The following is a 13,260-nucleotide window of genomic DNA, read 5'->3' on the forward strand; positions in this document are numbered from 1 at the left end:
TGGGTGTGGTGAAAACATGCGGAACACTGGCTGTAGTCTTTAGCCTCTGGCACAAAAATCCTCCCATGATGCAAAATTACGATTTTTGCGTCATCGGAGGATTTTTTCCAGACTAAAAATGATTTTTTCTCTCATATCAGGGGGATATGAGTGGGTGAAGCACGGTAATTCGAAAATACTACTGGTTTTCTACTAATACAAAGCTTAATGTTAAATCCTGAAGTATCCCTTTAATGTTGCTATTTTATTTTAAATATTTTTTATTTAATTTTAGTCTATAGTATAATTTGTTTTTTAGGCCAAACTAAAATAAAGACCTGCTGTGTGATATTCACTATATCATTTCACAGGGTTCCTTTCAGTTCTTCTCTGGCTGAAGTTTAAAGGGGTCATATAATTCCATTTTTATACAAGTTAATATGATTCTTTAGGGTCTAAATAAAAAGTTTGTAATATACTTTAATTAAATATTCTCATAAGTATTGTAAGAAAACACTCATTTTACCTGGTCAAAAACAGCTCTGTTTTCTGCATGCCATTTAAGTGCATGTGTCTTTAAATGATAATGAGCTTTTCTCACTCCCTCTGTTCTGTGGGGCGTTTTGACACAACACACGTGGAGTGTTGCCTTGACAACAGTTGAGGGTATATTTTGGAGAAAGAATGGCAGCGGGAGTCTCTGAGGACACATCTGTGCAACCGTATCAATTTGAACCGGAGCAAGATGACGGCCCCGAAGAAGTTCAACAATTAAGGCTCGAACAGGACGTTTCTGAATGGTTGGTTAACGTAATGTCACTTTGATCTATCTTTGTACGTACTGGCAAGGTAGAGTAGTGGGATACGAACGCTGTGTGTTTACTGATGTATACGTTAGTTCATTGACAGATTGATGTTACAGCTAATGGTCATGAAACACTTTTTTTTGCAATTTGCAAAGATTAATATAAAGGTTAATAAAATGTACACTCACTTCTTCTGGAGGTGCAGAAGGAACACGACTAGTTGGTACCGATTCTTTTTTCAGGAGCAGCTTCTTAGCAAAACCAGCTTTATACTGACCCTCCTCGTTTATAAAGCAGTCTGGTGAGAAATGATTTGCGCATACATGAAAGCATTGACATTGATCATGGGGAATATTCCCTTCGAAAACAAAACTCAGCCACTGCGTCTTCAGCGCTTCAGATTTAGGAACATCAAAATGACTGCTGTGTTCGTTATTACACCCAAGAACAGAAAACCACAATCGCTTAGAGGCCATTCTGCTCCAGCGTATCAACAATGACGGACTATGATGACAGCTCGCTCAGGGCGGGTCTGTGTTGAAACGCTGCTGTCAATCAACAATCGTGGGAGGGATGTCCGACCGTGTGACGTCAGACGGCTCAATTTGAGACAGGGGAAAACATATAAGGAGATTAAAAAAAAAACACTGGATGGATTTTTATCATTATATGATGGTTGTGTACAGGCACTGCCAACACACATTTCAGTACAATCAACTTGAAAAAGTGCATGTACCATTATATGACCCCTTTAAACCTGTAGCCTTTGTAAGGCCAGCCCAGATCCTCAAACAAATAAGCACCTCTTAGCATCTCCTGTATTTTCTGTAGATTCACTCAACTATCCTAAAAACAAAGCTATACATATTTACTTTCCTCACATTACTCTTGATTGGATATGACATGGCACTAATTCCTGCCTGACTTTTTTTTATGCCACAGCTCATAAGGGGAGGTTAAAGCCAAGTGACATTGCCTCTTGCTGAAAATAAAATCAAATTATGAGCATTAGCTAAGCCGCTGTAGGAGCTTATGCATCTGCTTCAGGTAAACATGTGTCAGCTCCAAGAATGGATCTGCCACCCTCAGAATCATGAACGTCAAGCTGTGTTCTCAGTAGACTATTTATGATACCCTGTTGACTCTAAAACCGGTGCCCTCACTTACCTCAATGTCTGTAGGCATTACCATTGGACTATTTGTGTGTGTGTGTGTGTGTGTGTGCGTTTTAATCCATCCTCTGCAACTCTTTTTGTTGCTATTAGCTAGATGATTTAGTCCCTTTATAAGCTGAAATAATAATTATTGTGCTATTGCTCATTCCAGGAAGAACCATTTGTGATGGTCTCAGAAAATGTGCTTGGGAAACCTAAGAAGTACCAGGGGTTCTCAATCGACGTGCTGGACGCTCTGGCCAACTACCTTGGTTTCAAATATGAGATCTACGTGGCCCCTGATCACAAATATGGCAGCCAGCAGGCTGATGGGTCCTGGAATGGTCTTATTGGAGAACTGGTTTCTAAGGTAAGATGTTTATCTAGATTGTGCAAAATCTGTCTGTCTGTCTACTACTTGTCTATGACTGACTTTTTTTAAATTTAAAGCTGCAGTCCATAGCTTTTATTGGGTTAAAAATTATCCAAAATAAATTTTTGAAAAAATACATAACCAGTGTTCAAAACTATCTGCTTGCCTTAGCTCGATTCAAAACGGTAAGCTTGTAATAATGTTTTTAATTCCAGTGTTACTGGTGGATTTCCGCGGGAGATTCGAGCATGTCTTTGTGTCATTACGTCACATCTGTACACATAAAGAAGGAGTCTCTGCTAGTAGGCTATACTGCGTGTGAGGATGTTGGAGGTGGAGATTCATAGCCTTTTATCACAGCACTTGATATAATTAAACGTATCAATTTGATGGCGGATCCAGAAAGGTTCAAACAACAATCACCAGTGACAACTGGAGATTCACCCATTGTAAAATGCAAAAGACTTCGTTCGGACTTCGGAGTGAAAAAAAGAGACTGCAACCGGACCCATGCGAAAACAAGGATAAATATCGGAAGGACAAAATGTAGTCACGCAATGCTGACGTTGTTAACATTAACAATTTGAGAACAAAGTATAATTTGCACGGTTTTGCGTGATATGATAAGCGATTGTTAGATTTAATCAGCACGTTTTACTGCAATGTCAGAACCAGAACAAAAGTGGATGTTACTTACTTGTTCAGATGACATTTTCCGGTGAAAATTATTATGTTGGTCATACTTCCAAAAAGAATAATCTGTGATTCAGAATGCCAGTATCCACACCGGTGCGGTGACTGACAGCTGCACACTCTCCTCAAACATTGGATTCATCCGCGCTGTGCCATGTCGAAGTACAACTCACGTAAAGTAGATAATTCCGCGAATGACTGCAATTGCAGATTTCGAACAGAGGTGGCGACAAAGAGGAAAAACTGCGGACTGCAGCTTTAATTATAAATGCTGCCAAACTCTGCTCTTAAATGGGTATATATTGGAAAGTGCATGACCAAAACTATGTCGACACCCCTTATAATAACAAATTTGACTATTTTAGCTACATCCACAATCAACCAGTGCAAAAAATGCAGCATATACCATTAAAATCTCATTAGACAAACATTATTTTTTAGTAGATTGAAAACGATCTCCATATACAGTATATACGAAAGACAGTATTTCAAGTGTTAATACATTTAAAGCTCAAAGGACCATTTCAAACCCTTTTAATGATGCAGAATTATTTTAGCGCGGTCAGCACTGCCTTTGATTTGACTAACATAATACAGTCTGGCTGAATGCCTCAGATTTATGTGCTTTCCTTTGGCTTTCTCAAACTATCTTGGGCTTTTCATTTTCCCTGGTATTCCCAAACAGTCTGCACTGCTTTGATAAAGAAGAGCACAGATTTCTTACATGTGAATGAGGGAAAACCTCATACTGAAATGTTGTCCGCTGGCAGATAAACAAAAGGCAAATCTCACAGCAGTAAGAGGTCAGATACACATTTCCAGGGCCATTACTCCAAACATCCCGCTGCTTTCCATTCCACAGCTTTTTCAGGTCCGCGACACACCTCCATCCCTACTGCTTCCTGTGCTGAGAATATTCCTCACCACTGTTCTGTCAGGGAAACGGAAACATGAACCTCAGTGTACTGCCGCTAATCTTCATTTCCAGATAGATAGACCAAAACACAAGGAAAATATTAAGGAGCTCTAATCCCATTGTAACGGTCTCTGTTGACACATTGTTTTCCAGCAACTTCACATCTGTGTGTTTTCATGATAGAGTTTTTTTATTTTTCGTTTGCTTTTTGTGTTCTAATCATGTAAAAAAGGCTGTTATGACATGATACTACAGGACAGGGCATTACAGAGGAAACAACCATCACTTTACAAAATTGTTTAAAAGTTTGGGGTCAGTAAGATTTTTTTTCTTCTTTTTTTGTTGAAGAAAAAATTACTTTCTAATAATTAATAATATTCTGGAAGAATACGTTAAACTGGTGACTGAAGTGACAGTGAAAACTTTGCATCGTTACAAAAACATTCTATTTCAAATAAATTCTATGGGCACGAGTTCTCCAGTACTAGAGTATTAGGGGTAAAGTTAGTGTAAGAGGATAGAATATAGTTTGTACAGTATAAAAATCATTACGCCTATGTAGACTTCCCGTAAACAACAAATGCCAACATACAGTATATATATATATATATATATATAAATAAATTTAAAAAAGAGCTTTACCATCACATCAATAAATTTAATTGTAAAATAGAAAATAATTATTTTTAAATTGTAGTAATATTTCACAATATTACTGTTTTACTTACTTTGGTATTTAAAACAAAATGATCAATCATATATGCATATATGACCATTTCTGCTTTTCTAAGCTTTTTTTTACTTGGCAGTCCATGAAATTAGTAGATTTAGTCAGCTGTGAGTTAATTGTGTGTGGTGGCGTAAAATCAGGATGTAGTGATTACGTTTTGTACATGTCTTCTTTCTTCTTACACAAGTATAGATGCGTCATTTGTTAATTCACTGATCTAACAAATCATCAATGCGTGTTAGAAGCTGCTCTCTAGAGTCCTGTCAGCTATGCTCGTGTAAAGAAGTGCCCATTTGTTGAAAACATTGAACATCTTTTTTATTTTTTGTTTGTTTGTTTTGTTTTTTTGCTTTTAGATGTTTTATAAAGCCAGCACTTGATAATACGCTTTTTTGGTACTATTTTCACAAAATAAGTGGTGCATTTTCAAAGCTTAGTGTTCTCTCAAGTATTCTCCCGACAGCTCATCTAAAAGTCATTTTTTTCAATTCAATTTCCAAGTCAATTTGCAATTGACTTGGTACAATAGACAAATAGACAAGTACTACAAATCACACAACCAAAGTGTTTCATAAATACAAAGCTTTCATGTCAAGTAATTGTAATTATAATACAGTTAACAATAGATAAATATTAAAGGCATTATGGATTTTATGTCTCTTTGATCCTTAAATGATGACTACATTACAATACCGTAACTTTTTTTTTCATTCGACACCTCTAAGGGCAGTTTAAAACATGTATCTTGTATTGTTTGCTGTTGAATTACTGTAGCTGATTGATGCAATTACTGAACTGAAAGAAAAAGAACTAAACTAGACGTGTGTGCAATAAATACTCTTTTTGAAGTGGGAAAGGAGTTTTAAGGTAAAAGTTTAATCGTACATCAAAATCTCATCTTCAAAGATTACAGACATTTTTATTCTTTAAATGACCCCTTCAATTTTTGCATAATTCATCAAAAAGTTAGTTTTATATCAGGTGTACCACTAGCAAACTAATGCTGCATCTATTCTGTTCTCATTTTAGGTATTCTCTATTGTGAAAGTGTCATTTGTCAGGCTCTTGTTATAAAGTAGGCAGTCTGATAGTACCAAGTGTCTAGGTCGAGACAATCAGAGGAGCACTTGTTATGTGGATTAACATTTGTGAAGTGATCCGGGCGCCGGATGCTTCTCTAACCCTGCTCAAATACAGAGGTCCTGTGGGGTCCCTGATCTCTGAAGGTGGCCAGGCGGGTTAATTGGATTCAGGCAGGTGACTCTGGCTCTCGCCCTATGATAATGACATGCCTTTGTTCTGCCGATGGTAATGTCTCTTGACAGGAACTCTCGGAGGCTGCAGAGGTCTCATCTAATCTCACCGCTGGATGTGCGCACCTAGTCACAATAATTTCCAGAACTGCCAAAAAAGAAAAAGAACACAAATTAGGTGTTGTTTAGCATTTAAAAGCCTTAGAAACAATTTTAGTTTTTGGCAGCAGACAGTGTTACCTCGGGATTCACTAGAGGAAGTTTATTTATTTATATTGTGGTTGGGGACAATGAGGAGTGCTGTATATTTGCACATTTAGTGATTCAACATAATGAATGCATAATTGTCTGTCACTAAGCTGACACTTTTATTTTTTATTTTTTTGAATATGGGATGGTAAATGGACATTTTTTATTATGTGTATGGGTCCGGTGCCTTCTGGTCATTTTATTTTCTACTGAAAAAGAAGTAAAGAGAAACGGAAAAACATTTAAGAAATGTAAAAACAAGACAAATGAGATTACGTTTTAATATTTGTTTTGCATGTGTGGGCTGCCCTGAAACGCCGCCTTTGTTTGATTAGTCAACCCTCCCCGTCTTCTGCACTGCAACACGGTACACAGCAACTGCAAGCTCACATTTTCAATGAGAGACACAGCAGGCGGACCAAGCTTTGATAATAATATCTAAAAATATTATATTTAAAATCAAATAGAAGGTACACAGACATTTGTGTCCAAGTATATTGAAGCTGGATGTTTTTCATATTGTTTTTCACCATACAAACACAATATTTTTAATCATTCTGTTTTATACATATATGTTTATGCATTTGGAAGATGCTTTTATCCAAAGTCAACTTGCCAATGACACAGACACTTGAGTGAACATCAGTGTTAAGGAAGTTTTAACTGATTTAGTGAATCAAATGAATCAAACTAACATGCTACTAACAATTTATGCTACTGAAGTTTAAATCAAAGGCTATATTAAAGTGTTAATATCACAATGAATACATTTTTCCTTGATTATGTGATAAAAGCGTTGTACTATGAAAGTACTGTACATAGTACAATATGATTCTTTGGCATCTCAAAATGTTCTTCCTAGGGAGATTTATTGAAACTAAGCTGCAAAAACATATTTCAGACTTCCACACTTTTCTGACTTCAGACATTTATAATTTAATATTTAACGGGGCTGTCCTATTTCACATTTTTTTAATGTTATCCATTTTCATTAAATAATGGTTTATAAATATTTTGAAAAACATGTTTTAATTGGTGCTGTCAAAATGAATGTGTATGATTTGGATTTGTGAAAACCCTGTTAAATGTCAAAACCTGCAATAAAAATAACAAAACGCGTTAATGCACAGTTTTTCAGTTTAACACGTTAAAAATATTTAGAGCAATTAACGCAGCATAAATTTTTTTCCTTTTTTTTCAAATTACAGAAAAGTCTGCGATTTAATTAGTTGTTTTTTTTATTGATTGACAGCACTAATTTTAACATTAAAATCTAAAAATGTTTGGTATCACTTTACAATAAGCTCTTATTAGCTAATGCATTAACTAACAATGAGCAATACATTTGTAACAGTTTATTCCTGTTTGTTAATATTAGTTAAAAATAAAACTTCATCCTCTTTTCATTTGAATGAAATTAACATTAACTGAGATATAAATGCTTTAGAGAAGTATTGTTCACTGTTAGTTCATGCTAACTAATGTTAACAAATGGAACCTTACTGTAAAGCATTATCAAATTTTTGAATATTTAAAACTTTAAAAAATATTTTATATTTTTTAACTGATAATTATGATTGTTAATGTGTTTTCTGTGAAATTCTGCTCTAATTTAAACTTATTTTTTTTTTAGAGTTTGCATTGCTCTATGTCCAATATTTGTCTTGTCTTATGCTAAAAGATACACATATGAACCTGTTCTTTGCACGATCTGGTTTTAAATATGTCAGTTTTCTGTGTGTCTTTTTGTTGGGCAGAGAGCAGATGTAGGTCTGTCAGCCCTGACCATCACCCCTGAGCGGGAGAGCGTGGTAGACTTCACCACACGCTACATGGACTACTCCGTCGGTGTGTTGCTGAGGAAGGCGGAGAGGACAGTTGATATGTTTGCATGCCTGGCCCCCTTCGACCTGTCTCTGTGGGCATGTATAGCCGGCACGGTGCTGCTGGTGGGCACTCTGGTGTATCTCCTCAACTGGTTGAACCCTCCCAGACTGCCGATGGGCTCGGTCTCCTCCACGACCCTCTACAACTCCATGTGGTTTGTCTACGGATCCTTCGTTCAGCAGGGTGAGTATGTGCGTGAGCGTGTGATATGCTTTGTGTTGGAAGAAGAAAGGAGATTCAAGAGCGAGAAAAAGTAGAGATATCGAGAACAGCAGGGCAGAAAGATAATTTTAAGTGCTCACTTTCTGTTTAAAGTGTGTCTTTGTGTAGTGCTAGATGTGTGTGAGCTAGATGTGTTTTGTGCACCAAAGATTATACGTGACAAAGGGAGAAAATTACAAAGATAGAGAGAGTCAAGGGAAAGTGAAAAATTATATGCAAATCATATCTGCACTTTCTGGTTTTCTTGAAAATTTTAAAGGGTCAAGGCTGTTTTTTGGACAAAAGATGAAAAAAAAATCTAAATCTGTGAGCAGGAAAAGGGAGGGGTAGTCTTTAGTGAGTAAAAAAAGAGGAATACTGCATCAGTCACTATGAGGGTTTTGTATCCTCAACATGTTGAACAAACATCAATTGATATAATTAATTACCAGCAATATTTTGACATGTTTTGCTACAGACTGCTTGTGAAGGCCAATTCCAGTTTTACGGCTGTGACATTTGCAGTGAAATGTAGCTTCTGAGAGAAAGTTCTAATTATAGCAAACCATTTGTATGCACTTTTCTAAACCCCAGCTGATTCCATTGTAGATTTTCTTTCCCATTTTAAGGGTATTGCAGTATGAACTAAACTTTACTGTTTGTAGTACCTCTGTGACTTGAAATGCACTAGAAGCGACAGTATCTACAGAATGAAAGTTTGGTTCTCCATAGGACAGAATATTTGTTTGTGATTATGGTCTTTTTAGGGAAATTTGGAAAGTGGTGTTTAAAAAACAGATGATGAAAAAATGAAAATTGCCATAACCCTCATGTTGTTTCAAACCTGTATGACTTGCTTTCTTCTGTGGAACACACACACACACACACACACACACTGCAGTGGAAGTCAATAGAAGCCAAAAATGTTTGGTTATCAACATTCTTTAAAATATCTTCTTCTTTTGACGCAAGTTGCCAAAGGTCAGAGCCAGTGTGCAGATTTTGGCCTGCTAGAGTTGACAGATTTCAGAGAAAATCGTGTCGTTTATCATAGGCACAGAGTCAGATTTTATTTTAGCTTTAGACTACGATTCCATCCAGTCGGAGCATATCAAACATGCATGCTATTTTGAGGTGAATTTAGACCATAATTGTTTCATTTGTCATGCGTCTCCTAGCAACAAGGCTCATGTTTTGAGTTTGTTGTGTTCAGAGCAACTTTAAAGTCTAGTATTAAGAGACCTTCAGTTTTTAGTGTATGATGCCCAGTTTTGCATAAATGTATAAGCATCTCAAAGTGTTTACTTTTCAAAGATATTGCAGTTTCACCAGATGACCTCAATAGCTCTATTTGGAAAGAATGAATCATTATAGAATAATTGGGATGATTTTGTAGGGGAGTGAATCTGCATAGAAAATAATAAAGAAATTAAAAGAAATAAACAGTGCTTTAGCTTATGTTTTTCAGGTAAGTCTAACAGTATTCAGTTACAGAAATGTAATAATCAAATGTAAAATAATACTGCATAGTCTTTACTGTATAAGCTACAAAAGTGATTTTCTCTTTGTATTTTGATTAACATTAATGACACAGACAGCAGCAGGAAAATTAGTCTGCTGTCGCTTTAAGAGCTAATGTACGGATCCAATATAATGATACACATCCATTTTCTCTCTCAATTGTTTACATTCACGTAAGCCATATGTGACTGTGTTTACAAGGAAACTCGCCGAGATGGGCATTTTGACATAATTTTGAGTGTATGTGTCCGTTCAAGCACAAATAGAGGCGGAAATGAACGGAATTTGTAGTTCACGTGCGTCTACGGGGCTCTGTGTGCACGCACAGAAAACAGCGTGCGGGTTCCAAATTTGGTTTTCTTGAGCTTAAATGGTTTAAAATGTTTAATGTTTAAACTGACAGGATCTACAACAAGTGCAAATGATAAACTTTCACTCAATGATGGTTAAACTTTGCAATTAATCCAAGAATCATGTGCGTTTTGAACCTTGGTGCCGGAATGTACTATCAACTACGATCCCTATACTGGACATCGCACATCCTGCGATGTAACTATCGTGGTATCTATGCTAAAATGATATATACTGCAGCCCTGCATGATATGTAAACATAGTAAAAACAAATTACAAACAGTGTATGGGAGGTAATGTGCCTATAAATTCAATTACATTTCCTATTGATATTTTTAAATTCAAGACTATGTCCTGTGTAAACAGGCACATAGTGTATAACCATGACTGTAGCAAATTTAGTTGTTATTGGAAGAAGGAAGCGGGAACCGGCGAATATTTAACAACTTTAAGGGTTAGTTCGCCCATTTAAGACATGAAGTTGTATGCAATCCTTACCAGCACTATAGTGCATACACACTGACCCACTCTGTTGTCACCTCCCTGGTCAGAGTTCTGGCCACTGGAAGTTTTTCAATAAAGTACTCCCGGTTATTTTCCGGTGCCACAAAACTGTGCGTTTTTACGTGAAAAAAATTATTTGCATTTCAAAGCTTGATTAATTTACCACACAAAAAACACGCCGGTCAAAATTCATACCCCAGTTTTAATCGGCACTATTTTCTATCCATTTCTATCAATCCGCACTGCTGTCAACATCAACAGTGCGCACGTTCCGATCAGCTGTTGATAGTGCGACTCGCTGACAACATGTCTGACTGCGAAACTTATGATGATGAAACCAATTTTAGCACAATGCCTGACGGATCAGATGATGAAAGTAATTTTAGCACAACGACAATGTTATTGATTGCAACACAAAACCTCAATTGTGTGTGTGTTCAATCAAATAGTTTTCTCAGCAAATTGTACCAATATCCCTATAGCTGTTTTTATATTAGACATCTTTTCACGTGTTTTATAATGGAGTCTAAACATCAGCTTGTTTACCGTACAGTTTAGACATGGGATCATAAAGTTAGTAAATAGAGCTTACCTGTGGTACTGGTACAGCAAAACTCTTTAATTTTCCTTTTCCTCCTTGATTGGGGATGTAATCGTCTTCGCTGAAGTGAGCACTACACACACGAAAATCCTTTATTTTAGATATTTTAGCTCCCGCAGAGTAGCCGATGGCAACCAGCCAAATCAACAACACGCGCTTGCACCCCCTGCTGGTGAGATCGACTAACAGCAGATGGAGATTATGCTCGGTAAGCTGTCTCATAGTTATATTCGAAACAGGAAAACGATGGAATCTGAACTTTGATCCCGGCACATCCTTGTGGTCACAGCCTGGGAATTTACAAGTTCGCACCATTGTTAATTTAATACTTTTTACGTCGTTGTCAATCGATTGTGTAAACACTATGGAACAGCTGATCGGAACGTGCACACTGTTGACGTTGACAGCAGCGCGGATTGATAGAAATGGATAGAAAATAGTGCCGATTAAAACTGAGTAGGGGTGTAACGATACACGTATTCGTATTGAACCGTTCGGTACGCATTTTTGAACCGAACGGTTCGTTGGACCATTTTTCCTGCCGACCAAAATTTCGTTATTTCAAATGAAGGCGCGTCACGCGTGGCAAGCGCGCTCATAATGTGCGTGACCACAACATTGCCCAACATCAAATGGCAAATGTAATGTAAGCGGAACGAAACCACTCGTTATTGTGTGGTTGAAGGACCGTTTATCAGTTTGGACAAATACAGCGCGAGCCGATCTTAATCATCAGCACTGTTACTACACAGCCAAATCCAGTAAAGAAAGCATTTGAATTCGCCACTGAAGTAATAACATCGCTGCAAGATCTAGTGAGAAACATTCGCATTTCTCCGTTATTAACGGATCAAACAGCGCTGACGTGGAAACCAGGAAGAAACATTGTGCCATGAATGAACTATCCAGTGTCCACAGATCAGCAACATTCACCATGGGTTTACTGTAGTAACACTACTAACTGTAACCATGGAAGTTTGGCAGGAATAGTAGGCTATAATGCTTTCAAGTAACATCACGTCGGTTTTATTTTGACATTATGAATACAATTGCTGCCCTCAAATGTTAATCTGAACTAAAATAAACCTTTGTTTATAACTACTACAATATTACATTTAATTTTGTCCAAGGAGCTGTTTTGTTTTATAAGCTCCTAAGAAAAGTCAAGTATAGCTCCATCATTGCTCAAAGTTAAAAAATATCATACTTTATGATGTTAGTTTTAATAAAAATATAATTAAAAAGATTAAATCAAGGAAATTTCTCTGGCATTTCTTTCTTTTTGCTGTATCGGAAACGTACCGAATCGTACCGAACCGAACCGTGACACAAGTGTATCGTATCGAACCGAACCGTGAATTTTGTGAACCGTTACACCCCTAAAACTGAGGTATGAATTTTGACCGGCGTGTTTTTTGTGTGGTAAATTAATCAAGCTTTGAAACGCAAATAATTTTTTCACGTAAAAACGCACAGTTTTGTGGCACCGGAAAATAACCGGGAGTACTTTATTGAAAAACTTCCAGCGGCCAGAACTCTGACCAGGGAGGTGACTGCAGAGTGGGTCAGTGTGTATGCACTATAGTGCTGGTAAGGATTGCATACAACTTCATGTCTTAAATGGGCGAACTAACCCTTTAATAAATAAACAAATACAAAATGAAAGTAAAGACGGCAGCCCCTCACGGACGACTGCCGCCACATTTTAAAACAAAACATAACATAAATTATAGTCCAGGCCTTTATGCTTCCACTCCTCCGTGAGAGATACGAGACCGGTGCGTCGCGCAGGTGTTACTCATTATCAATCACGCCACCGCCTCGCGCTGTTCTCTCACGGCCCACGGCCACAATGACTCTGGGAGATACTTATTGATAAGATAAAGTAAAATTCTTTTGGAACCATCAAACATGTCTGGTAAATGTTGTAGGGATGCACGATAATATCGGGACAACATCGGTATCGGCCGATAAAAGCTTAAAATGACCATCATCGGCATCGGCCGGTATGAATATTACTGCCGATGAGCCTTGCCGATAGG

General features: G+C 37.2%; 1 protein-coding gene across 4 annotated transcripts in view; it reads left to right on the plus strand.

Annotated features, from left to right (window-relative positions):
* Positions 1-13,260, plus strand: part of grid2 (glutamate receptor, ionotropic, delta 2) — a 493,389-nt gene that overhangs the window by 385,287 nt on the left and 94,842 nt on the right. For all 4 annotated transcript variants that reach the window (XR_008804120.1, XR_008804121.1, XM_056237495.1 and 1 more), the window contains exons 10-11: positions 2,112-2,309; positions 7,911-8,223. Coding sequence is in view for 2 of the 4 variants with exons in the window: in XM_056237495.1 (XP_056093470.1) it covers positions 2,112-2,309; positions 7,911-8,223 (511 nt within the window). In the remaining 2 variants the exon portion in view is untranslated. The remainder of the gene's footprint in view (positions 1-2,111; positions 2,310-7,910; positions 8,224-13,260) is intronic.

This window comes from Rhinichthys klamathensis, unplaced genomic scaffold (genome assembly GCF_029890125.1).
Source record: "Rhinichthys klamathensis goyatoka isolate OS25496 unplaced genomic scaffold, OSU_Roscu_1.1 h1tg000487l_1, whole genome shotgun sequence".
NCBI classification, from domain to species: Eukaryota; Metazoa; Chordata; class Actinopteri; order Cypriniformes; family Leuciscidae; genus Rhinichthys; species Rhinichthys klamathensis.